This window comes from Rhinolophus hipposideros (assembly GCF_964194185.1).
Source record: "Rhinolophus hipposideros genome assembly, chromosome: X".
NCBI lineage: Eukaryota > Metazoa > Chordata > Mammalia > Chiroptera > Rhinolophidae > Rhinolophus > Rhinolophus hipposideros.
This window is the reverse complement of record NC_138046.1, coordinates 5,770,652-5,793,712: the sequence shown is the minus strand read 5'-3', so window position 1 is coordinate 5,793,712 and position 23,061 is coordinate 5,770,652. Positions and strand designations below refer to the sequence as shown.

The 23,061-nt window shown below is 43.8% G+C and overlaps 1 protein-coding gene across 1 annotated transcript; it reads left to right on the top strand.

Annotated features, from left to right (window-relative positions):
• Positions 1-2,428: 2,428 nt before the first annotated feature.
• Positions 2,429-22,636, top strand: FUNDC2 (FUN14 domain containing 2). The gene is made up of 5 exons (XM_081042549.1): positions 2,429-2,699; positions 6,037-6,187; positions 7,023-7,098; positions 10,848-10,979; positions 14,649-22,636. The coding sequence occupies exons 1-5, from the start codon at positions 2,567-2,569 to the stop codon at positions 14,724-14,726; spliced, it is 570 nt and encodes a 189-aa protein (XP_080898675.1). The 5' UTR covers positions 2,429-2,566; the 3' UTR covers positions 14,727-22,636.
• The last annotated feature ends 425 nt before the right edge of the window (positions 22,637-23,061 follow it).

Sequence of the window (23,061 nt, the reverse complement as noted above, 5' to 3'; positions counted from 1 at the left end):
TGAAATACCAGAGATGTCTCCTCAGAACAGAGAGGAACAGGACGAGCAGGGCAGACCAGATAAGACCAGACCTGCGAGGAGTAGAGCTGTCTAGCCAGAGAGGGGCCTGGCCCCTGGGCCGAGTCACCCCAGGTCCGTCTCGCTGCCATGCTGCTTCATGATTGAGCTGTTTTCCCTGAATAAAGTATCCTTCTTCACTGCACCCCAAATTGGGGCTTCCTCTTGGTGTTGAAATGACACCAATGACCATTGGTTGACAGTCAGAATATAGCCATGCTTATTTCAAGCAGAGACCCTACTTGGATTAATGTGTATTGGGGCAGTGAGTGCCTCCCCAAGGGCCTCCAAGTATGGGAGCTAATAAGAAACTCGACCAAGGTTGCAATAAGAAATGTTATCATTGAGCGTCCAGCTCTGCATGGATAAGAATGTGTTTGGGAGCAACTGGCAAGGTGCCGTCCAGCTTGGAAAAAAGTGGGAAGAAGGTCCTTTGTTAAACATTTGCTGTACCTTCTCTCCACTAGGCACCAAGATGCAGAGGTAACAGGTAGCATGTACTACTTGTTAGGAACTGTTTGTTCTAAGGGCTTTCTAATGCAGCTGCTATTCTCATCTTCATTTTACAGGTGATGAAACTGAAGCACAGAGAGGTTAGATAACTTCGCCATGGTCACACAGTTTGTAAGTGGTAGCATTCAAACCTAGGTAATCTGGCTCTAGAAATCTTGCTCCTAACCCCTATGCTATATTTCCATGCCTCAGAGGTGAATAAAATCCAGTTCCTTCCTTCTGGGAGACATAGTCCAGTGGGGGAGACAGAAAGATAGGTGGATAGTTACAATACAAAGTGATAAATTCTCTGCCAGATGCTTCACACATTATCTGATTTAATCCTCACAACGAGACTGCAAAATGCGTATGTACACATGAAGCATTGGAGGTGCAGAGAAGTTAAATGGTTTGCCTAAGGCTATGCAACTACTCATTTGTCCCAGCCAGACACTGTCCTAGGTACAGGGTGTACACGAGTGAAAAATATAAACAAGACAAGAAGCAGTACTTATAATACATGAGTACCTTATACACTATGTTAGAAGGTAAAATAAATGCTATGTATAAAAGGAAAGCACAGTCGGCACTCCTTACCCGTGGGTTTCGCCTCTGGGGTTGGAAATCCTCAGATGCAGAGGGCCAACAGAGGGTGTTGTTCTACGCCATTTCATATAAGAGATTTGAGCATCCTCAGATTTTGGTTTCCGTGAATGTAACGGTGACACTGTGTCTTCTACTTTGAGATTTAAACTTCTAGTGTAATTCGATTTTACAGTGTGGTTTACCTTGGGACTTTTTGAAAGTTTTTCTTTGCCTCCCTTCCTCCCCCAAACCTTAATGACTCTGTTTACCATACATTTACTATGCATACCAGTGTCAATGGTTCTATTTACTCCAGACCATATGCATACCAGGCTCAATGGCCCTGGTTCCTTAAGGAAACCTCCAAGACTTAAAAGATGTTTTTGCATCTGCATAAGTTCCATTCCTATCCCTGAAACACACCAGTCTCTGGGAAGCGCCTTTTTCCAGGAATTGCCTAACTTCCCCTCTCCTTTCTTCTGTCTCCCCTTACCTGCTTAGAAAACCTTTTGGCCTTGCTGGGGGTGGGGAGTGTGTGTTGGGGGGTGGCCTTCGACAGGGGGTGGCCATCCTCCTAGAATTCCGGGATTCTAAATAAACCTGCTTTTCTTTCCACCAAATGTTAGGGCTCGGAGTAGAGGAGGGCCGTGATAGCAATTACTTTTTAGACTGATCTTTCTGGCCGTGGTGGAGAGAAAAGACTTTAGGGGAACAAAAGTAGGGACAGGTAGACCTGTTAACTGAGGGTGAGACATGATTGTGGCCTGTACTAAGACGGTAGCACTAGAGGAGTGAGAAATGGCATGAAGGTAGAGTGTAGGGGTTTGCTGATGAATTAGATTTGTGGGCTTTGAGAGGAGTTCGGAGTAAGACCAAGGGTTTTGGAGTGGTGAAGTTGCCGTTAACTGGAATGGGGAGATAGCGAGAGGAGTAGCTTAGGGGTGGGCTGGAGAGCTGTGCCCTGGCACATAGTTAAAAGGCTCCGCTGGCAAGGAAGCTGTTTCATTTCTGAGTGCTTCTCTTATTGTAATTGTTTGAATATTTTTTTAAATGTCTGTCTTCCTCCACTAGAACAGCGTCGGGCACGTAGCAGGCACTGATAAATACTTGCTCAATGTTTAGATGAACAAACACGACATGCCGGCTTTCTTTATTTTTAGTAGAGTAATGGGTAAATAGTGTTGATTAGGGAAGGGCCGGGTCACGACTACCGCCCAGGAACGCCCTACTACGTGAGCACCAAGCTCACCCGCGCGGCCCGCGGAGATGCTCCGCCTGGCGAGGCTTTCTGCGCAGGCGCGTCTGGGCGCGTCAGCTGAGTTGGGTGTGGAGCTGGTGACTCCGTCCGCGGAGCTTTGTGACGCAGCTACCCGCGGGGTTGGGGAGTGACCTCCTTGGGCCCGGCCCGCCCTCTTCCGCTGCCGCCGTGGGAATGGAAACATCTACCCCACGTGCCGGAAGCCAGCTTGCGCCGACCACAGTGCACCACTGCGTGTCCTACCGTGGCGAGCTCCAGCTGCCGTCATCGCGAGACGAGCTCTCCGAAATGGCCGCGTCCAGTCAAGGTAAGGACGGGCGCGCGCGCCGCAGGAGTCGCGGGGAGCCGCCTTCCTGGGCTGCGGAAGGGGAAGAGCTCCGCGCCAGCCTGTCCCGGCAGAGGCCCCCAGGGAGCCCAAGCGGCGCTGGAGCGGGGAGTGCCCCGGGGGCTCGCCCCTGGTCCGGCCGCCCCCAGGGTCCCGCCAAGGTCAGGCGCCAGGCTGGGGCCGAACTGCCCCGTGGTGTTGTCTCCTACTGGGCTTGTTCAGCCTTCCGGCGCCGCCCCCAACCCCAGCTGCCTAATCCCGGAGACATTCCGTCCCAGTTCTCGGAAGCACTCTGGAACTTTGAGACTAAGGCGCCTTCTCTATCCCTTTGGACGTTCTTCTCAAACACCTGGCAAGTGTCCTTCTGTGTGCAAGGTGCCTCCGCTTGCACTACTGATGGTTTTCAAAGACTAGTACACATGGGATGATACTTTGAAAGAGTCTCTTATTTAGTCGCTGTAGTCAAAGGAAGATCCCCAGTAGTGTAATACGCGGTGGAGCACGCCTATAAGTCATGTGGGGGAGACAGAAAGATATGACTATAAGTCATAGTTCAGTGGGGGAGACAGAAAGATAGACGAACAGTTAAACAATACAAAATGATAAATCTCTGCCAGATGCTTCATGGTTGTATTCAATGCAGTACTTGCTTACACGATCCGATTGCTAAACAGAGCCACCATCGGAAATTCAGTTATAGAAACTTAATATTGCATACATTATGTTAAAAACAAAGGCAGTGAAAAAAGTCAGAACTCATCACTTCCTTTATTATTTGCCAAGTTTTACTGTTATCTAGGTTCTTGAGGTTATTTGCATGTATTGTGTCCATGTGGTGGAAATAACAGAGTATGGAGTGCTACTGTGCATCTCTCCCCAACTCTGACCAATGATGTCACAATTCAGTGATGTCACACTCACCATGAGTGAACACACCATGGAAATTGGCATACACTACAAATCAGCCCTCCCCCAAAACTGGTTAAACACTTACTAGCACACCACTGAATGTATGTGACTAAGGTGTTGGAATACACAATGAATGATTTTCCTGCAGAGCAGACTGCCCTCATTCCCTTAAAATGTATAGGTTGATCAAGTATTTGCAAGGAGGAAATTGTTGCAAGAAATTTTGAGGTTGGCATCATGAATCTCAAGCTTTATCAGAGTACATAATACTGTGATCATTGATTTCCTGGGCCTATAAAGAAGAGTAGTGAGTTACTTTTGCCTACATAATGCTTAGCAGTGTTTGTTGAATGACTGAATGAAGTTTTATGAACTGATGATCTCTAATTTGATCCCCCTTTGGACTGGAGCCCCTTTTGAACTAAGGGGCTTGGTAAAATTACATTAGAGCAAAACTCAAAACTCATTCTTGTTTTCAGTGATACTATTTAACCCAGGGAGACTTTCTTCTTCAACATAGCAGTAATGTTTCGTTATTTTAGAAAAAAAAATTTTCATGTTACTCGTGAGGCCATAGAAGACTCAGTTCCTCAAACATCCATATTTTGGTTCTGCTAAATTGGACTCTATAATTCATCGTGAATTAATTCTTGAATTATATTTTATGTATAATATAATGTAGGGATTGAGGTTTTTGTTTTTGTTGTACAGACACCTAATACTTCTAACACAATTTGTCAAAAAGACTTACTTTCCCCATTGTTTACCTTGGTGCCATGTTGTGAAAATCAAATGACTATTTGTAGATCTACTTTCGGACTCTGTGTTCTCTTCCATTTATATATCGGTATATCCTTAGGTCAGTTCTACACTATGTCAAATATGCTGACTTTGTAAGTCTGGAAATTAGGTAGCTGTATCATACTGTAGCTTTGTAAGAAGTCTTGAAATTCCTTGAACTTTGTTCTTTTTTATCCACTATTGCTTTGGCCACTTGTGGCACACTGTATTTTCCTAAATGATTGCAGCACTATCTTCCAATCACACATGCTCTGTTTTCAGTGTGACTTTGGCACTCCTTCCACGGAGTGAGGCGCTCTTGAACCTGAGTGGGAGTTTGTGACTGCTCCAACAGAATGTGGTGGAAGTAACAATTCATGGCTTCTGGGGCTAGGTCTTAAATGGTAACATAGCTTCTGCCTAGCCCTGGAGCTCCCTTGCTGTCTCACTGTCTCCCTAGGGATAGGCGGCACCCTTGAACCTAGCCACCAGGCTTTAAGAAAGCCCACTAACCCACATAGAGGGGCAGCCTGTATGTGGGACTGTAGTAAATGATTCCAGACCCCTGCCTGTAATTGTAAGTCTTCCAGTTGAAGCCTTGGGCATCGTGAAACAGATGAGCTGCAATGCTGTATCGTGTGTGAATTTCTGATCCACTGAGTCTGAAAGCATAATAAATGATTGTTTCGCTCCATAAAGTTTTGGGGGTAATTTGTTGTGTAGCCATAGTAACTGGAACAATATACTCTAGGCCTTTTGCATCCCCATATAAATTGTAGAAGCATCTTGTCAATTTCTAGATAAAAATGTGCTTTTTGATTGGGATTATATTGAGTCTCTAGATCAATACAGAGAAAATGAACACCTTAAAAATATCGAGTCTCATGAAACCTAAAGTATATATCTCCACGAATCAAGTAATCCTTCAATTCCTCTCTGCTGTATTTTGTCACTTACAGTGTAGAGGTCTTGCACATCTTTCATTACATTTATCCCTATGTTATCTTCCCACAGAGAAAGGGATTAGACATTTTGTTAACTCTTTTTCCCTTCTTGGGTGAATCACTTAACTTGTGAACCTCCATTTTTAAGTTTTAAAATGGGGTTAATAAATAGTATCTTGTACCTACTTGTTCTGTGGATTTAGTTAGATATGTATATATGTTTATTGCTTAGCACATGGTAAATAATAAGAGCTGGATGAAACATTACCTCTTATCTTTTCTGGAAATCCACATAGGACTGATAATTTGTGAATCTGTGGGCCATCGAATAGTATTGTTACTTCTGTAAAGGAGAGGCAAATGAAGAAAATCCGTTTCATTTAAGATGCATTCTTGGGTATCACTAGCAGTTTTTCCTAGGTTCTTTTGGTTGTTTTTAAATTTGAGAGGAAGGACTCAATTGTCTAGGGTTTTTTTTTTTTTCTCTAAGAAATATTTGTTGATTTTAGTCTGATTTTCAAAAATTGCTAGTCAGAATTTCAGTTAATTAACTACCTAAAATCGAATAAAATATTTGGCGGTTTTTATTACAGCTGTTTATTTAAAAATCTCTTGATCTCATTAGGAAAAGTAGTGATTGATCATAAAAGTAACTCTTTTCTTACGAAGTATCTTCATTTTTATAGGAAGTTTTGAGGGAAATTTTGAGTCACTGGACCTTGCAGAATTTGCTAAAAAGCAACCGTGGTGGCGCAAGCTGTTTGGGCAGGAATCGGGGCCATCGGTGGAAAAGTATAGCGTGGCCACTCAGCTGTTAATTGGAGGCGTCACGGGATGGTAAGTGCTGTGAAGATGGCTGGTGTCTTATTTATTTTTATTTTTTTTTGCATGATTTAGTACTGTGGTTCTAGGAATCATCTCCTTTAACCTGTAGAAACACATTAACTTCTGTGAAATAGATCACGTGATATGTAGCATTTGCTTTAACATCACATTAAAATGCTATTTAATGCTGAGACATATTATTTACTACGTGCCATGTACTATTTCAAGTATTCATATAAATACCTCATTTCCTTCTGACAACAACTCTGAAATTGGTACTGTTATCCTCCTTCTCCCCCATTTTATTGAGAAATAATTGACATACATCACTGTATAAGTTTAGGGGTACAGCATGAGGTTTGACTTACATACATTGTGAAACGATCAGCATAGTAGGTTTGGTTAACATCCATCATCTCATATAGACAAAATAGAAAGGAAAAAAAAATTCTCCTTGTGACGAGAACTCTCAGGATTTGCAGTTTTAACAGCTTTCCTGTATATCATACAGTAGTGTTATCTAGTCATCATACTGTACGTGACATCTGCAGTACTTATTTGTCTTATAACTGCAAGTTTGTACGTTTTGGCTACCTTCCTCCAATTCCCCCGCCAGTGATCTCTTTTTCTAGGAGTTGTTTTTTTTAATTATATTCCACATATAAATGAGATCATACAATATTTGTCTTTCTCTGACTTATCTCACTTAGTTAATGCCCTCTAGCTCCAACCATGTTATTGCAAATGGTAGGATTTCCTCATTTTTTTCATGGCTGAGTAATATACATATCTCACAACTGTTTCTGTGTACCCGACACTTGTCTGATTATTGGTTTGAATTTTGTAGGTGCACGGGTTTCATATTCCAGAAGGTTGGAAAGTTGGCTGCAACAGCTGTGGGCGGTGGATTTTTTCTCCTTCAGGTCTGTATGTGAAATATTCCTAGGTGTTTGGAAATTACGCTCGCCTATTAGGGATGTACTAGGAGGAGCTGTGATATAATCCTGGCTGTTATACTACAATAGCCTCTGCACTTGTTTCTATGTACTGTTTGAAATGCTATGGACCGTTTGAGTCAAACTTCGTGAGTTAACAGTTGCATTTCATTTTGTCATTTATAACATGGGGACATAAGTACATATTCCCTATTATATCACCTTTACGGGGTTTTTAAGACCAGTTGAAATATTCAGCAAATGTGATTTCAAAAATACAAAGTGTGATGCAAGTGCCCTGTGATAGGATTTATTCCAATACAACAGGATAGCCAGCTCTTCCATAGGGGACATTGACCCCAGGGCTGTCGAAGAGAAATGAGGGCTAAATCACAGGTGTCCTGTGCTGTCTCTTTGGCCTGGACTTTATTTTAGGACCAGTGAGTGCTGGTTCTCTAAGTCTGCTCTGTACCGTAACACTGATTTGTAAACTTGACTCCACATGGAATCACCTGGGAGTTTTAAAAACCACTGCTGCTCGGGACCTTCAGGAAAAGACTCAATATGGGGTTCTGGTATTGTGTGGGTCAGGTACTCCAGGAGGGCAGCGATGCCTCCTCGCGAGGGGATGTGGGACACCAGAGTCATGTCATCTGTCACCAGAGGGAAGACAGTGGGAGTAGACATCAGGGGTTAGGGATCCAGTTTCCCTTCTCTCACACTGATCACTGTCCCAGCAGCATTTCACGAACCAGGCTTCCTTTCCCCAGTATTGGAAGCGCTGCCTCCATCTCCGTGTGTGTGTGGATCTGATAAGAGTCCGTCTGTTCTGTGGCACTGGCCGCCTGTCGCCCTTTGCTCAGCCTTGATAGTTGGTAAGACGAGTTCTCCCACATACTCCTCAGGAGTGTTGGGGCTGTTCTGGTACTTTTGCTTGTCTGTCTGCATTTTAGAACAGGCTTGTCAGTTACTCTCAAAAATTCTGTTGAAATTTTGATTGGAATTGCCTGGGAACCATGTAGAGAACTTTGGGAAGAATTAATATCTTTTATGATATGGAGTCATCTGTCTGTGAACATGGGCTTTCGCTCCATTTATGTAGGACAGTAATGTCTTTGCTAGACTTCTATTGTTTTTCCATATAGATCTCGTACATCGGTGCTTTTTCTATCCCTAGGTACCTCGTAGCTTTAGTTGCTCTCGTGGCTTTCCTTGGCCACTCATCCTCAGCCCTAAGGCTGTCTCCCAAGGGATGGATAGAGAATGAACAGCTAATGATGTGGAACATCTTTTCTTCCTTTTCAGGGACGTTTAGTTCTTTTGCCCATTTTGAAATCGATTTGTCTTTTTTATACCTTTTATTCCAGCCCATTCATCTGTGCGTCTGTCCTTTCTCCAATACCATACTATCGTGATTGCTGTAGCATTATAGTCTGTCTTAAAATTGGGTAGTTTGAGTCCTCCAGCTCTGTTCTTTTTAAAAAATCACTTGGCTCTTCTATTTGGTGCAAAAATAATTGTGGTTTTTGCAATTTTTAACCTTTTAAATGGCAGTTACTTTTCCACCTACCTAATAGTTCTTTTCCTTTCCATACACATTTTAGAACCAGCTTGGTTATACATCTCTAAAACATCCTGCTAGAATGGGGGTCATGATAACTCTGTAGCTCAATTTGGAGAGCAGAGGAGGTCATTTCTATGTTGAGTGTTCATGCCATGTAAACGGCCTGTCTGTACACTTATTTGGGTCATCATTGAATTCTTTCTGCAGCGTTTCATAGTTTTTCGCTTACGGATCATGTATGATTGTTTACATTTATACTTCGTAGTTAATTATTTTGCATCTATTTTAAATCATAAATTTTATTTCCATTTTCAGTTCTTTAATTTGCTAGCATGTAGAAATACGATAGATTTTGTGTGTTGATCTTGTATTCTGCTACCTTGCTAAATTCACTTTTTAGGTGTAGGAATTTTTCTTTGTTTTAACATGTTGGGTTCCTTGAGATTATGTAGACAAATGTGTATGAATAGCGACAATTTTGCTTCTTCCTTTCTGATTTGGATGCCTCTTCTGGTGTTTCCTTGCCTTATTACACTACCAACAGCTCCATTTCTAGTACGATGCTGAGTAGCAGTGGAGCGTGTAGGCGTCTTTACTTTGGTTGTAACATTAGGTGAAAACGGTCTTTCACTAATAAATACAGTGTTAGCTGTAGGTTTCTTTTTAGATGCTCCTTATCAAGTTGAGGAGGAAGTGCTCCTCCTCCAGTTCTGTTTTTCTGAGACTGTTGATCATGAATGTGTGTTGAATTTTGTCCAGTGCTTTTGAGTCCTGCCTTGAGTCTAGGCCGGGTGATACTGGAGGACAAACAGGACACACACAGTTCTGGTTTCTCCAGTCAGCTGCCCTTTTCTTGTTGTAGCCTCAAGTCGCTGTTCCATTTCTTCTGCCCTGTGGGAGACACAGCATAGAATAAAGAAATTGGAACCTTCCTTTAGTGTACAGTTTTTGACATTGAACTATGTTGCTGCTATAAGTCTAATTTGAATTTGAATTTCCTTGATTACTTGCCAAGTTGAACTTTTCCTTTTATTGGCCACTTTCTTCTGTCAGTTGCCTTTGCCCGTTTTCAAATGTTTTTTTCCTAGATCTCTAGAGTTCATGTTTTTTATGACTGTTAATGTTTTGTTTATTACATATTACAAATATTTCCTCTAGCCTTGTTTGGGTACCTTACCGTGTTTCCCCGAAAATAAGACCTAACTGGAAAATAAGCCCTAGCAGATTTTTCAGGATGACATCCCCTGAACAGAAGCCCTAATGCGTCTTTTAGAGCAAAAATTAATATAAGACCCAGTCTTATTTTCAGGGAAACACGATACGTGGAGGCGCCATTAACTAAAATAGAGACTACAGGAAGAGCAACAATGCAGGATACTATAGAGGGGAGAAACGTTTCGGTTTTAGATACTCTGAGATATTCAGGAAGGTATGACTTATCAAAAGTTTGATGGAGGGAAGCAATATTGATTGCAGAGAACAGGATTGATTGATGGGCTGTCGTCCGTCTCTTCATTCCTTAGATAACACTAATACATCAGAAAAGTGCATACTTGAATCACTTATCCAGTTCACATTCTCGATGAAGTGGTTCTCACCGAGTTTTAGTGTTTGTGCCTGCTGTCTTTTCCAAGGGAAGGAGACACATTCTGGATGGCATATTTTGGTGCGCTTCTCCCAGTACCCCTTATATGAAGTTGCTTGTGAGACATCTATGGCGGCCATGTGCTAGATTTTCTGTGCAACAGTGATTACTACCTGACGGCCTTGCTGTGTTCACATTGTCAAGAAACCCAGACTTACGTTGGCTGTAAAGTTCATTTCTTCCCCTTACCTGTTGACTTCTTATTCTGATTTTACCATTTTATTTTTTAAGTTAACTTAAAACTTTTTAGATAGGGGTAAGAGTATAAATAAAAGTAAAAGAACTGCCAACAGCCATTGAAGGGCAGGCTGTTGATTTCCGGCTCCGGACGTTGGGCCTTTCACCTTAGGGTGGGTTCTGAGTAGATGCTGAGTGAATGTCACTGTCATACAAAGAGCTGGATGGCAGATGTCCCCAAAAATGGGAAGTCAGAAGGATTGTCGCTAATGTACTTCAGGGACTTATCCTGACAAAAAGAAATAACAAACCTGTGTTTCTTCTTTCTTGCTGCTGTTGTTGAAACTATAGCTTGCAAACCATACTGGCTACATCAAAGTTGACTGGCAGCGAGTAGAGAAGGACATGAAGAAAGCCAAGGAACAGCTGAAGATCCGTAAGAGCAACCAGATCTCCACGGAGATGAGAAGCAAAGCAGAGGAGGTGAGTCGTGCAGTGCGCAAAGGGCGTGTGCAGTTTCCTGTGTACAGAAACGGGGCTGCACACACCAGTGTGTAGGCTGGGGGTGGAATAGCTTCACATCAGAGGCATTTTTTTAAAAGATTTTATTGGGGAAGGGGAACAGGACTTTATTGGGGAACAGTGTGTACTTTAGGACTTTTTTTTTTTTCCAAGTCAAGTTGTTGTCTTTTCAGTCTTAGTTGTGGAGGGTGCCGATCAGTTTCAAGTTGTTGTCCTTTCAATCTTAGTTGTGGAGGGCGCAGCTCAGCTCCAAGTCCAGTTGCTATTAGTCCAGTTGCCGTTGTTCAATCTTAGTTGCAGGGGGCGCAGCCCACCATCCCTTGAGGGAGTCGAACCAGCAACCTTGTGGTTGAGAGGACACGCTCCAACCAACTGAGCCATCTGGGAGCTCAGCGGCAACTCAGCTCAAGGTGCCGTGTTCAATCTTAATTGCAGGGGGCGCAGCCCACCATCCCTTGTGAGACTCGAAGGATTGAACCGGCAACCTTGTGGTTGAGAGCCCACTGGCCCATGTGGGAATCGAACCGGCAGCCTTCAGAGTTAGGAGCATGGAGCTCTAACTGCCTGAGCCACCGGGCCGGCCCCAAGAGGCATTTTTTTTAAAGCTGGGTCATTGAAGTGTTTGTCATTGAGTGACAGTGCACAGTGGTATATGCACATACTTGTATGTGGGTCAGTCATCCCATGAACTAGTTCTCTTAGGGCTGGGGGCAGCGCGGCAAGTGGGGAGGACGATAAGGATGTAGATTATACAGCACTATGACCATGTTGTCTTATTTTGTCTCCGTGCACACATATCTCTGAAATGCCCATACTTGTTCTACACAAAACTAGTGGAATATGTAGCTCAGGGGTCGGCAGCCTTTTTTTGTAAAGGGCCAAGTGGGAAATATTTTCAGCTTTGCAAGCCATGTGGTATGTGTCAAAACTGCTGAACTCCTCTCTGTAACATGAAAATAACCAGCGATGAAATGCAGACAAGTGGGCACAGCTGTGTTGTAATGGAACTTTAAAAGCAAGCAGCCAGCTGGATTTTGCCTGTGGGCTGTATGTAGTTTGCTAACCCTTGAGCGAATATGTAAAACCAGGTTAGGTTATATTGGCTGGCAGTGGAGGCACAGGACGATTTTTCCTTTTTAAAAGGGTGTATTTTGCGACTGCTTTGTTATCTTTAGAAATATGTCAAATGTCCCAAAGAAATAAGTGCACTGCACCGGAGAGAAATACACCAGGACCAAGGTGTTGAGAAAGTACAGCAGCTGCCTGGCACCTTACATAGCCTGGAGCAATGGAGTTCTGGGTTCACGGAGAAAAGGGACAGACTGAGAGCAGAGGAGGGATTTCGAATGAACTGAAATAGGCTTTGTCCTTGAGGCACTCACACTCAGTAGACGGAAGAAAGTCATGTAATCAAATAGAATAGGCAGTCGGTGGTAGGTGGACTGAGGTGAAACACAGCAGATGAGACACATGCAGTTATCTCGGCTTCCTTCTGAAATATTTCAAAGTGACAGTAACAAAATGAGAAAGGGTAAATCCCCAAGAACTGAGAGAACAGGAGAGGAATCCCAGGAGACAACTAATGTCAGCAGATTTGGGGCAGTTGAAAAGCAGATGAGTGGTACATGACTTAGCGGACTGGAAAAATACTGTACGGTGGCGAGCGGTTGGCCACAGCCGGTCCTTTACCCAGAATGGAAGGTGGCATCTGTGGGGCCAGGAGCACAGATAGTCCCTCCCTGTTCCTTCCCTCCTTCCATCCTTCCTCCTCAAGCTCAAGGTTATGAAAATTACACTTTTTCATTTTGCCTCCATTTTACTATTCAAATGTTTTTAAAAGTAATACATGATTGCTGAAAACTTCTTCAGTGATACAGGAAATGTATATAACAAAAAGCATAAGGTTAATGTTTGATTAGAACCGAGGGTTGACTCCCAGAGGGACAAACCAAAGGGTTTGGAATTGGTTTATTCCACACATTTTTGTATTGCTGTTCATGGCCTGGGACTGTCACATGCCTCATGGAGAGTGGCCGGTTCCCTCTTCAGAGCCCATGCTGTTATTTGGGAAGCAGGGAATGGAGATGATAAGTTCAGTACCTAGCGACAAGGAAGTCATTAGTGATTTAAGTGACAACAGTTTTAATGGGGTGGTGGAGTTGAAAGCCAAACTACAGCAACTTGAGGAATGAGTAGGAAGTAGGAAAGTAAAGATAATGAATGAAAGCAATTGTATCAGGAAGTCCTGTGATTTTTTTTTAAGAAAGGGTTTATTTTTTTATATATATATATATTTTTTTACAATTTTTTTTGCCTTTTTGTGTGTGTGTGTGTATGTGTGTGTTGAGAGCCCACTGGCCCATGTGGGAATCGAACCGGCAGCCTTCGGAGTTAGGAACATGGAGCTCTAACTGCCTGAGCCACCGGGCCAGCCCTCCTGTGATTTTTTTTCATTCCCCCTGATGGCAGATGGCAAAAGACAGTGCCTCTAGTAGAGAAATGTGGGGTCCATTCGAGTCGGGGGAGGGAAGGTGATGCAGGAAGACATAGGCCCAGGGGGAGTGAGGAGGCTAGACGGTCCCAGGAGGATGGAGTAAGTGGGGAAGGGCAGGATGTAAGTGGCTTTAAGTGGTTGGGTGATGAAGTCATTGGACTTCAGTTCAAGAGATGATTGGGCCAGGTTGCTGGATGTGTGTCCCTCTGGACACGTGCTCAGGTGGTGGTTGTATTGGGAGAAAGAGGGAGTCTGACCCACTTACCGATGTTATCTCTGCGTGGAGATTCTAGAGCACAGACATGGGAGCCAAAGGGTGCCACGTGCATGCTCCCAGCCTCAGATGAGTGGGGCCTTGTACAGGAGGTGGGACTTTGGGAAATGAAGAAAATAAGGAGCTCAGTTGTTAGTCGTCCTCTGATGTGCTGAAATGTGAGAATCAGAATTTACAGCATGTACTTGAGACGAGGTCTCTGAGTGGGATGGCTGGATAGATGAACAGACACATGGTGGATAGAATGAATGTATGGAGAGATTTTGGAGGAGAGACTTCAGAGTGAGTGGCCATCACTGGACAAGACGAAGTATTGAAGAAAATGGAAGGAGTGAATTGGAAAGTGGTGACTTGCCTCTGTGACCAGTTTATTGAATGCAGTTTTACTCTTTCCCCAGCACTGCCCCATGGACTCTGTCCTTCCCTGTCCCTGTGTGAACTTGGGGATGGATTTCTTAGCTCTGTTACTAAAGACAGAATCCATTGAGTTGCCTTTGACTTCTCCTCATCCCCCATGTTGCCCATCCTCTGTTCACAAAGTCCTGTCTCAAAAACATCTCTTGAATTTGGTCACTGTGCACTAGCACCCCTGCCATCACCTGGATCCAAAGATCCATCATCTCACCTCCTGATCTATGTCCTGCTTCCAGTCAGGCTCCCTGTAATCCTAGCTTTCCCACAGCAGCCAGTGCTCATTTTCACATGTAAGTCTGTCCCTGGCTTCCCATGCCCTGTGGGTAAAGTGCAAAACTACTCAATAGGTGAGGGGGTTGACATTGTCAAGCTTGCATAGGTCATAGAGATGATTTCTAATAATAACGTCCTTAGCAAAATAACCCATTGTGCTATCTTCTGTTCCTAGGTGGTGTCATTTGTGAAGAAGAATGTTCTAGTGACTGGTGGATTTTTCGGAGGCTTTCTGCTTGGCATGGCGTCCTAAGGAGGATACTTCATTTTCATTATTCCTGGTTTTTCCAGCTAGCAGCCTCTACACTCCATCATAGGACATTGAGTCTACTCCCGCTCCTCTTCTCCTGTGCCTTCCTCCCTGCTGTGGCGTATCTAGGCGTCTGTAGGCATCTGTTGGTACAAGTTGATACTGCCCTACTGTGACCTTGACCACGATAGAAGAGACAATAGACATTAACTCTCCTGCCACAACACTCCTTACTTCAGTAATCTGTAGGTCAGCAAGAATGTTCCTTTCCCCCTACATAAGATACTTGCCAGAACATGGCGCAAGATGGCTCAGCATGGAGAATGAGTGCAATCTCCAAGGTTGTCCCAAACTTGATTTGGAAAAGAAGTAACAAGCACATAGATAGATACTTTATAGGTGCTGCATGGAAAGGAACTGAATACATTTGCCTTTAAGCATGAAAGATATTGGTATCTTGGTGTCTACTTTCTTTTTAGTTGGCTTTAGATTACAGAAAGAGGTGTTTACAGCTGCTATAATTAGCCTCACAAAAATGGCAGCATAATTAAAAAACATGAGAAAAGAATGAGTCCGTGCTACAGGTATACGTGCTGAGCTGAAGGTGTCGCGTTTGGTGGGAAGGCCTTTAGGGAGACCCACCAATAGGCAGATCTTTGCATGGCCGGACTTAATGGGTCACTGGGGGCATTAACATATTATCCATGGGGGCTTCCACCATACAGGGTAATTCATCTCATTCATGGCTATTCCCAAAGGATTTATTAATGGTAAACTAAGCGACTAGGTAGGAGAAGGACAGAGCTCTTGGATTTTTTTTTCCAAAAGGTTTTAAGCTTTGGAATGTGACGTATTTTTTACTTGTCAAAACATTAGGGGTACTCATACCTCCTCTGTGCCAATTCTAGTACTTCTTTATCTAATTAGTATAAAATATATAACATTTGAACCAGAATGTTAAAGAGGTAGCATCCCAGGTATTCAGAATGGTGGCGGTAGCACATGTGAAATAAATTAGTTCCATCATCAAATGTAATCTGCTGTCTCATGATGACCCTAACTCTTAGAATTATTCTTTAAAATAAAAGTTTATAGACACGTATGCTTAGAATCGGCACATTTTGCGGTGACGGCGTGATACCATGTCTGCACCCGCACTTAGAATAGTCACTTCGAAGGGCAAGGCTTGGTGTTCACCATGACCGTAGGGCCTACACTTAGCAGGTACTCAGTATTTGTTGAATGTATGAATAATGACCTCTACAAAGGTGTCTGGAAAAGGGATTGATCCAAAGAATTTAGACGGAGTTTTGAGAATGCAGAAAACTTGGAGTTAATTCTTAAACTTGCAAGTGATTCCTTGCAAAATATGTATGTTTTTAAGGCCTTCTTTTTAAAATGTTTGCCTTTTAATTTCTCTTGGGAATGACGTATTGAATGTGGAAATTGTAGCTACCAGATGTGTGGAACTTTGTAGAATTCATCCATTTGCATTTTTCTCCTTCGTTACATTATGGTAGTATTTTTTTAAGGCAACTTAAGTTATTTTGCTTGCGATGTGTATGAATCATCTCGTCACAATGCTTGAATCTCTTCGTTGCATGTTTTTGTACAAGAACTTAATTTTCTTTCACTTTTTATTATGGGAACTTTCAAATATACAGAAGTAGAGAAAGTAGTATAACGACCCCTATGTATCCATCACCCATGTACAATGATCATCAAATTATACCTGGTTTTATCAATTATTTTGAAACAAATACCAAATGTATCAGTTCATCATATTTTAGTATATATCTCTAAAAGGTAATAACTTTGAAAAATCATAAATACAATACCCTATTATCGTACCAAAAATTAATAATTCTTTAACATCATCAAATATGTAGTCGGTGTACAAAATTTCCTGTCTCAAGTATTACATTTGATTTGTTTGAGTCAAGTCCATATCAGGTGCACATTGCATTTAGATATGTCTCTTAATGTTACATGTTCTCCTTTTTCTGTTGGCTTCCAATGTATTTATTAAAGACACTGAGTTATCTGTTCCCTAGTTCTCCACATTCTGCTTCTGATGCCTGGGTACATGGGTTATGCCAGGTACGGCATCCAAGGCTGCCGCCATTTGAGGACTCTACCCATGTGACTCACCCAGACCAATGGAATGTCGACTATACAACAGACCAGAAATGCCCTGTGCACCTTTGGGTTGCCTGTGGGGGGAGGGGCCACTGGATGTCTCTCAAGTAAGGTGGCCAGTTGCCTTTTGTCCATCTTTTTTTTCTGATTATTGGTGATGACGACAAAGACTAGCAGGTTGGTTTAAGCTGCTTGGAGTGGGTTGTAATGGTAGGTAGTAGATGAAACGAGCTGTAGGTCCTTCCTGAAGTCTGCCCAGCTGGCTACTTCTGGGACTCCGAGGGGCATGGCCGAGGTCAATATTGCAGGTTGGTCTCATCCGGCTGCTATGAGAATGGCCTTGAGTTCTGCCCACTGAGTGGGGCAGCACTGTGGCTGTGCAGGGCTGGTGCCGAGCTTGAACATCCGTGCCCTGGCACCCATCACGGGTTTCAGCTAAGCAGAACTGAGGGTGCAGTAGGGGCACTTAGGGGAGCTTCTAAATCGAGGCCCTACTGCCAGCAGTTTTGCTTTAGGTGGTGAAGTGGGAGATAAGGTTTCTCAAAAGAATGGCTGCTAGCTGTTCATGCAAAGCCAGGGCACCCTAGAGTGCACTATTTTCCTTTGACTAGCGAGACACGTATTTTTCTCTAGTACCCACAGTGTAGTAATGTGCCAAGCATCCTTTTCAGTGGTGGGGGGCCGAAGAGAGCAGTTTTTTTTTTCATTGGAAAACTTTCTCCAGGGCCCATCAGCTCCAAGTCGTCGTCCTTTCAATCTAGTTGTGGAGGGCGCAGCTCAGCTCCAAATCCAGTTACCGTTTTCAATCTAGTTGCGGGGTGGGGGGGGATGGTTGAAGGGAGCTGCAGCCCACCATCCCACATGGGAATGGAACCGGCAACTTGGTTGAGAGCTCGCGCTCTAACCAACTGAGCCATCTGGCCGCCCGGAGAGCAGTTTTTCTTTGACTCAGATTCAGCGTTCTCTCTACGGTTCTGCTTTAGCAACTTCACTTTGAACATATTGGCCGTTTCGGCGTCCCCTGCTGGTGGAGACGTGGTAATACCGCACTCGGGGCTTGACCTCGGTTATGAAGACTCTGGCCCTGAGCAATGTCGGTACCAGCACATAAAACACCCACACCTGCTGGCTGGAGCGCCTGCGATGCTTCTCTCCCCTTTGGCTCTTCACACCGCGGAGTCCTCTTCACTCTGGGCCACCCTTTGAGCTAGCATCCCTTCTGCGATAGAACCGGGTAGGATGGAGACTTGGGGACTGGTGTCCGAGGAGAGGGGAGAGGGGCCCAGGGGCGTTTTCGCTTTACAGCTTCTGTCCGTTCAGGCGCCGATGTTTTCAGTCTCCCTAAGGAGACTCCTCATTGCTGACTGAGCTCGGGGACCCCTAGCTGAGCAGCCCCATGGTCGTGTGTCATTCTGATAACATGCCAACAAGACTTTGCTCCTGCGGCCCCTCTGGGCGGCTTGTTTGCTTCAACCTCTCACCACTCCACCTAGGACATTCAGCAGCAGGCCAGCGGGGGTGGGCTGGAATGGGGGGGCGGCCTTCACTCCCATACCTGGCCTAACACTGGGGTGAAAGCCCTCATCCTGGACCTGAGCAGGTACCATCTCATGGATGCTGGCAGAAGACAGGAGGTGAATTCACTTGGAGGACATTTCTTTGTTGTTTCAAATGTTTTACTGAGGAGTCAAATTGATTAACAGTATTCCCTCCCACATGGCGATTTGTTCACATTGGCACATAACAGAGATAGAAGAAGGGATTGATTTATTCATCCTCTCTCTCTTTCCGACCCCTACTTTTATCCCTCCTTCCCTCTCTCATTCATTTTTTTTTTTCCTGAAGGAAAGAAACCTACATAACTAGCTGGAAGACTTGTGGGCGGGGCCTTTGTGGTTTTGAAATGCAGTTACTGTGTAGTTCACTATTGTAAGAATATTCATCATCCTTTTGTTTGACATTTGTCAGAAAGATGGACATGACCAATGGTTGCACTCTTATTTGAAACCTGCTTTTGTATAGTTTGGGAAAATACGGTAAATCTCTGGTTGAAAAAATGGCATAGGGGTGGATTTGAAATTTCTGAGTATCCTTAATGTGTCATGCTGATGTCAGTTTCTCCTGAGGGAAACACATAAGGCAGTTTTAGATCCTGTAGGCAAAATTAGACTGCAGCCCTCTCTGCTCCCTCCACCAACTTATCAGCTTCGTTTCTTTGTCATGAAGTGCAGGTATGGGACCTTCTTAATCGCTTATACAATGTCTGTGTGATCTAGAGAATTGAGCAGAAAATATATCCTATTCTGGATCTGATTCCCCAGAAATCATATGGTGTGGCTTAACGTCTGTGATGTTTGATACTTAAGGAATCGTGAATTTCAAGAGCACTGTTTTTCTAAAGAAAATTGGGCGTGTTGCACTTTTTTCAAAACTGTAAGCTTATTGACTCACCCACAGCATTCTGAATTGGAAATTGTAAGGAATGTCACGGGATTAGAGAGCAGTGGTTCTCATCTTTGAACATAAGAATCACTCGCCAAATTTTGCAAACCTGACTCTCATCCTAGAGACGATTTCACTGGCCTGGGTACCACTGCAACAGCCTGACTTTTGAACATGCCTCAGATGTTTTTAATGGGCAGCCAATCGGTTCCTGGCTGAGAACCACTGAAACCCAGACTTGGAAGCTGGTGCTAATAAAATTATGCTTCTGCTGTTAAACTTGACAACAGGCCCTTTAAAGGTTTTTAAGTGCCATACAACTTCAGATGCTGAACACAAGTGTATTATTACAGTTTATTAAATGTTACAGGAATCGTGCAGAGTGGACGCAGGCAAGACAGCCGCACTGTAGTAGAATAGCAGAGCAGGGGCATTTGTCATCAGTGGATGCTAAAGCTATTGGGTGAACGGTTGTGGGATATCTGTAGGGTACCAACATCACTCCACATATTGCAAAGGGAAAACTCCCAGTTGAGAGGTCAGTCAACCAAGTGATTAAAGTAATAGCATCAGTAATAGCCTACTGTGGGGACAGAGCCTTGAGTGCAGTTTCCAGGCTCTCGGCCTCACGTGGAAAGGTGCTGGCTCAGGTAGTGAATGGCCATCAACTGTGATTGGCTGGCCATCAGCTGTGGATAGTTGGCCATCAGCTGTAACCAGTGAGCCATTGGCCACTAATATAACTGCCATGGCTACACTAGCAGGAAAAAAGGGGGGCTAGCAAGAAGATGGTGGCTGAGCTAGCAAGCGCAGATTGCACTTAGCACGGCGGATTGTAGACAGTGTGGCTCCTGCTTCCTGTGTCTCCAACCCAGTCGCCAGCGAGACTATAGTGGTATGACTCCCCTACATATGGCTCCGTGGGTGTTCCTTTTTGGCCTCACGATGTCCTGCGTTCTTATGTGGGGAGCGGGACCAGAGACCCCGCAGGCTGCCCCACATGACACCCTGCATGACACCTACTTACAGGCTTTTTAGTCTCTGGAAAGCAGGATGAAACCATAGTTCTCACCTTCCCAGTTCTTCCCTGAAGACTGAGACGCAGTGTTAATCGTGGTCCCCAACACATTAAAAAACACTCAGTAAAGGTTAAGCTTCTCTGATGGCTATTTTATTTTTCTGTATGTCATAATAATAGCTAAAAAGAATAAAGTTTAAGTCAGTATCTGCCAATAGATACGGAGTTAAACTGAGGCAAGTTAAAGATAGGAAGGAATGATTGATTTGAAGCTTTAAAAGCCCTAAATTAGTATATGTTAAGGACAAAACATTTAAAACCATCTGAAACTTCAGTGGTTACCTCAATGAAAATAATGTTGTAATAAAGGACAGGAAAGCAATGTATTTGATCATGGAAGTGATTCCTAATGTAAGTCCTAGCACCACTATCAGTTGAGAATTTTATGTAATTTAGATTTGTATATGATGTAAACATCGTTTTCAAATATTAAATTGGTTTACTATTAACACAAGAGTTCATTTAAATGATTTCATGAGACTATAACACGGTCAACCCGGTATTTGGACCAAACATCTCTAAGGCAGCATTTCTCCAAGTCTCTCTGAGGAACATTCGCCCTGAGAGACACTGTCTGCCAAACGGGCACACTACACTTTGGCAACTACTGCATGCAGTATAGTCCTTTCCAAAGAATCCATTCATATAAGCATATAGAGGGCTCGGAAGTCTGACAGGAAAGAAAACCCGTTTACTTGTGCCTAACCTAGCATTCCCCAGACTTACCTGAACACAGAAGACTTTTCCCTGTTACAGCAATTCTTGGAAACACTGCAGGGGATGCTGCTTTAAAGAACACTTGGTCTCAAATAATAATGGTATCTGAACTTCAGGGGCTGTTTCCGTTCATTCCCAGCAGCGTAGGCTTTTTCTAGCTGAAGAGGCAAGGCAGGATCCTCCCTGTTAGGGACTGATTGTGTCTGTGCCCCCCCCTTCATATGTTGAAATCCTAACCCCCAAGGTGGTGGTATCAGGACATGGGGTGGTGGAGCTCTCATGAATGAGGATAGTACACTTATAAAAGAAACCCAGGAGAGCTCCCCTTTCCCCTCTGCCGTGTGACGACACAGTTGGAGGTACAGGCCATGAACCAGGAAGTGGGCCCTCACCGGACTGAATCTGCCAGGCCCTGGATCTTGGACTTTCCATCCAGCCTCCAGAGCTGTGAGAAATAAATGTCTTGTTTATAAGGCACCCCATCTGTTGTATTTTGTTATAGGAGCTAGAATGGACTAAGACAGGAACCTATCAAGAGTTAGTAGTTTCGGCTCTTGCTTAAAAAGTCATCTTTTTCTTTTTTTGGGGGGGGGGGTAGGGCAGACTGGAGTGATGGTGGTTGTAACACCTGTTTGAGGAAAGCAAATGGCCTGTTGAAACTGTCACCTCCCCCATCCACTACATAAAGTCACTGACAGATGTCAATGGTCTTCCTTTGGCAGCCTTGTATTAACATCAGGGTCCGTTGTAATAGGCTTTGATTAGAAGGATATAAAGAGTAGGTAAAGCACCTAAGAATTCTAATCGTATTGTTGCTTGCCTTTATAAATACTCTTTTCAGTTGTCTCATGACCAATTAGGGGTCGTTAAACATTACAAGAATCATTTCTATGCCTTTCCTACCACTCATGGAACAAATATTACATGCCTTCAGGCTAGGTACCATGCTGGGGCTGCAAAAGCAGAAAGAAACGCTCTTACCTGCATTTGGGAAGACACTTCACTCTAAATTATTGGAAATACACATGTATGGGTTTGGGTTAGAGAAACCTTAGAATTTACCACGTAATCTAAGAAAGGTGTCATGATTGTGATACTGGAGGGGTCTTTTCTGCTAACAACCTCATTTAACTTTAGTTTTATGAATGGCACTAGTAGTAGTCTGAACTGAAATGCTACAGAATTCGTTAACACCTGTATCTAACAGTCTTTAAGAAATATATGTTTCCAACACCACCAAACAATTCCCTAATTCTCAGTGGGCACCGACTTGGGTGTCCTACAAATTTAATTCAGTTATGACACTCCCTACCTGGAGTTAGTGTCAGATACCCCAGATTAAGGGCTCAGTCCCACAAAAATGCCCCCATTGCAGACGCCTGTTGCAAGTCTGGGTTGTCACTTGTGCTTCTGACTGACTGGCTGTAAATCTGAGTTTCCCAAAGAGCCTCCTGTGCCCCCCACATCCCGGGTTGGATTAACTTGCTAGAGTGGCTCACAGAACTCAGAGGAACATTTACTTAAATGCCTACCAGTTTATTATAAAAATTATTATAGAGACATATGAACAGCTAGATGAAGACGTATACAGGGCCAGGTCTGGAAGGGTCCTGCTCTCTGGAGCTTGTCTCCATGGGACTGAAATACACCACCCTCTTGGCACATAGGTGCATTCTGGTTCACCAACTGGAGGCTGTTCCAACCCCATCCTTTTGGGTTTTTGTGGAGGCTTCATTGAACAGGATTGATTACATCATTGGCTACTGGTGATAGAACTCAATCTTCTCCACCCTGTCTACCCCCTCCAAAAGTCAGGGGTGGAGATTAAAAGTTCCAACCCTCTAATCATGTGGTTGGTTCCCTTTGCAACCAGCCCCCATCCAACGGTTACCTTAGGGCTTTCCAAAAGTCACCTTATTAATGTAACAAAAGACACCTTTAGCACTCTTATCAGTTAGGAAA